Source organism: Bidens hawaiensis, unplaced genomic scaffold (genome assembly GCF_021521415.1).
Source record: "Bidens hawaiensis isolate Kalapana, Puna unplaced genomic scaffold, B.hawaiensis_p1.1 tig00010344_1, whole genome shotgun sequence".
Classification (NCBI taxonomy): Eukaryota; Viridiplantae; Streptophyta; class Magnoliopsida; order Asterales; family Asteraceae; genus Bidens; species Bidens hawaiensis.
In genome coordinates this window covers 358,206-361,814 of record NW_027491784.1, presented here as the reverse complement: position 1 = coordinate 361,814, position 3,609 = coordinate 358,206, and the positions used below count along the sequence as shown (strand labels likewise).

The 3,609-nt window shown below is 36.1% G+C and overlaps 1 protein-coding gene across 1 annotated transcript; it reads left to right on the top strand.

Annotated features, from left to right (window-relative positions):
- Nucleotides 1–2,212: 2,212 nt before the first annotated feature.
- LOC143534798 (protein BIG GRAIN 1-like E) lies at nt 2,213–3,609 on the top strand. Its single transcript, XM_077029203.1, has one exon. It carries the CDS (start codon nt 2,331–2,333, stop codon nt 3,243–3,245), a length of 915 nt encoding a protein of 304 aa, XP_076885318.1. The 5' UTR covers nt 2,213–2,330; the 3' UTR covers nt 3,246–3,609.

Sequence of the window (3,609 nt, the reverse complement as noted above, 5' to 3'; positions counted from 1 at the left end):
CCGATTTTTCAATACCCGATCATACCCGAACCTAATTACATACCCGAACCAGATATTTGGAAAACCCGATTTATGCACCTCTGCACCCACTACACATGCTCTAAGAATTTACCAATTTGCGAAGGTAGCGTATCGGGCCAATGCATGGCCCACATTCATTTTTGAAATCTAGTCCTCTATTTTAGTCTTCTAGAATATATAATCTTGAAACATAAGTAGAAATAATTAAATATAAAGATACTATTTATTAATCATTAATCAATATAATAATATCACACATACGCTAACATGCGTATATAAAAAACGATTATATGATCCTTCAAAATATATGAACGTGTCTTTCAATCTTTCATAGTTTTTTACTTTTACTTATATTCAAATATTAATATTTATGTTAGCTTTAAAAATGGTAGGCCAATAAGATCCCAATCTACCACTTTCTTTGATTTATTTATCATGAACTTGCAAAGGAGCATTATTGCCACAATGCATGGCCAACAACCACTTTTGAAAGCTGGTCCTCCATCATAGAGTAGAAATTGAAAACATAACTAGAATCCAATGAAAAATACAACACTTTGACCCATGACACCTAGCACAAACATATGGCTTTCTAAATTCTAGCTAAGCACTAGAATAAGGACTATGATTAAACCTTTATTTCATTTATAAGTAGTTAAAGACTAGAATGATCACAAGTTGAAAATTAGCTATAGAGAGGTTTACTATCAGCTTTCTGATAGAGTATCACATATGAATCACCGACAACGTCCACTTTCATGTAAGGACTTTAGATGGACGTGTCCATAGGTGAATAGACTTTGTTTTGTAGCGTTGGGTTGGCTAAAAACTTTTAAAACAAAGTAATGTTGTAACGCATTAGTTGACATATAGTTATAAGAAAAATACAAGAGAACTCTTATTTTACAAGTATGAAGAAAAGTTGTAGAACTATGTAAAATGTTACACCACCTAGGTTATATTACTAGAATACTAGAATTAAGTGAACAATCTCCATTCTAGTTTAAAAAACTAATCAATTTGAAATTGAAAAAGGAACACCTACATAGCCAAACTATTGATCAATTTCGCAAGTTTTACCGGTTTCAACCAGCTTTAACAATTATGTAAACAACCTATGGAGGGCAAGCTAGTACATTTCTTGTTATGAGATAGTATAAACTATAAAGCAATTGAGCTTTTATTTTAACTAGAAATGAGCCCTTTGTTCTATTGTTTTTCCTTTTGATTTGACAAGTAAAAACAAAGAAACCCCTTAACTAAATGATGAACAAAGCACCTAAATATAACATCTAAAGCCTTCTTGCTTATGAATCTAGTTAACAAACTAAACCTACAACCTACGCTAGGTTGTCTACTATGTGATCAAAGTACATGCTATTCCAATTATATAAGGTGTCTTTTCTCCAACAATAAACCATCATTTAAACCAAACCCATAATTGCCAACAAAATCAAGTTTTAACAACTTGTACTTCATGCATTATAACTTGTAAACATGCCCCGACAAAAACAAATGGAAATACAATGATTACTATAAGGGGGTGTTTGGTAGAGAGATTTGAGGGTGGAGAATTAGGTTTCTCTTGTTTGGGAGAATTAGGCGGAGAATTGGGCGGAGAATTGGTTTTCTCTGAGAATTGGGTGTAGGCAAAAAGTAGAGAAATCCAATTCTCTCCATTTGGAAGAGAAATGGAATTCTCTCTGCTTCTAAATCGCGTCTCTGCTCTACTCCGTTCGCGTATGATGATGATGATGCTCCGACCGGCGATGGTGATGATGATGCCGACGTCCGGCACGGCGGCCGACGCCGCAGCCACGTCCGTTCGCGTCTCTGAGCCAAAACGAAACCCTAAATCGCGAGGCGGTGTTGCGAGGTGGAACCCTAAATCGCGGTGTTGATGTTGCGCGGCGATGATGATGACGCTCTACTCCGTTCGCGGTGTTGCGACGCGTCTCTGAGCCACCATTTCTCCACCATGATGATGCCGAGGCGGAACCCTAATCACGTCTCTGCTCCCGTTTCTCCACCCATTTCTCTATTGTACCAAACAAAGGAAATGATTGTCAATTCTCCACCCATTTCTATTTCTCTCCAATTCCATTTCTCTCCCATTTCTATTTCCATTTCTTCCCATTCTTTTTCTCTGTACCAAACACCCCCTAAATAGACATGCATTCTCTCAATTGATCAACCATCCAAGATCCAACCACCACATCAAATTATTGCATGAAAAATACCCCTTAACATCTCACCTTCTAGGGTTTAAACTCTCATCCAACAATTTGTGCCTAAATTTCACTCAAATCATGCCGAAAACCGTCCCATCTTTACAAGAAAACAAGAAACCGTTTCATCGAAGGAACGGTTCAGGCGAGATTCATGTATTTGAATCTGCCCGTTACTTTGAGAGCAGTTATGACACAACCCTCTCTCATAAACATTATATGAGAGAGGGTGGTGGAAGACTGAGTCTCGATATCCCTAACACCACCAGACGAAACTCGATTCCATTACAAGCCATGATGATGGAGAATCGAAACTCGGTCCCTTTACAAAGCATGCTAATGGATCAAAATCCTATGATGATAAAGAATGATGTAAAGAAGCATAAACAACCAAGCTCACCAGGAGGAAAGTTGGCTCATTTCTTGAATTCTATTTTCAACCAAACATCTAAGAAGTCTAAGTCCAAATCAAAATCAGCCACATCAACATATTCTATAAAAGATGAAGATGAGAGCCCCAGTGGTTGGAGAAGAAGAAGGAGGAGTAGCATTAGTCTTTTCAGGAGTGGAAATAGTAATTCCAACATTAATGTAAGTGACACAAAATCTACTTATTCAAAAACAACACAACCACAAGCACCAACAAAGAGTACAACAACAACTTACAAAGATCTTAGAACATCTACATGTGAAATTACCAAAATGCCCCTCATTGAAAACCACGACAAGAATGAAACCCTAATGAACAAAAGTGTGTTTCCTGAGCCAAAAATAAGTAATGTAACACATGATGATGATCATCATAAGAAGTATGATCCAACGGTGGAGATTAAAGAACTCAAAAGTTTTATTTTTGATGATGGTGGAGAGAGTGATTCAAGTTCTGATCTTTTTGAGTTAACAAATTGTGATTTGGGTTATTATTCAAGTGGTTTGCCAGTTTTTGAAACAACCCGAATGGACAACATTAAGAGGGGTGCACCAATATCTAGCTAACTTGGTCATGGGTCCGAATCACGTTGGAACCGCGCCCGGACCAGACCGGACATGTCCCAAGTTAGATCAAACCTTAATCCCAAAAGGGATCTTTAAGTAAAGGTTCTATATATTAAATCATATGTTTCATACGTGGGGTTTTATTAATTTTCCAAGTAAATTTTGTTTATTATTGTTTTATTAAATATTAATTAGTAATTATTTGTTTGGATATTAAATGAGCATGAAAAATTACAAGGGGATATTTTTTATTTTTGGCTTTTGAATTTGTGGTTCCCTTATAATATTCTTGTTTGAGTGAAAAATCTTTGTCTTATTATAAAATATTTTGAGAATTTTAATATCCTTTTAAAAATCTTATTGA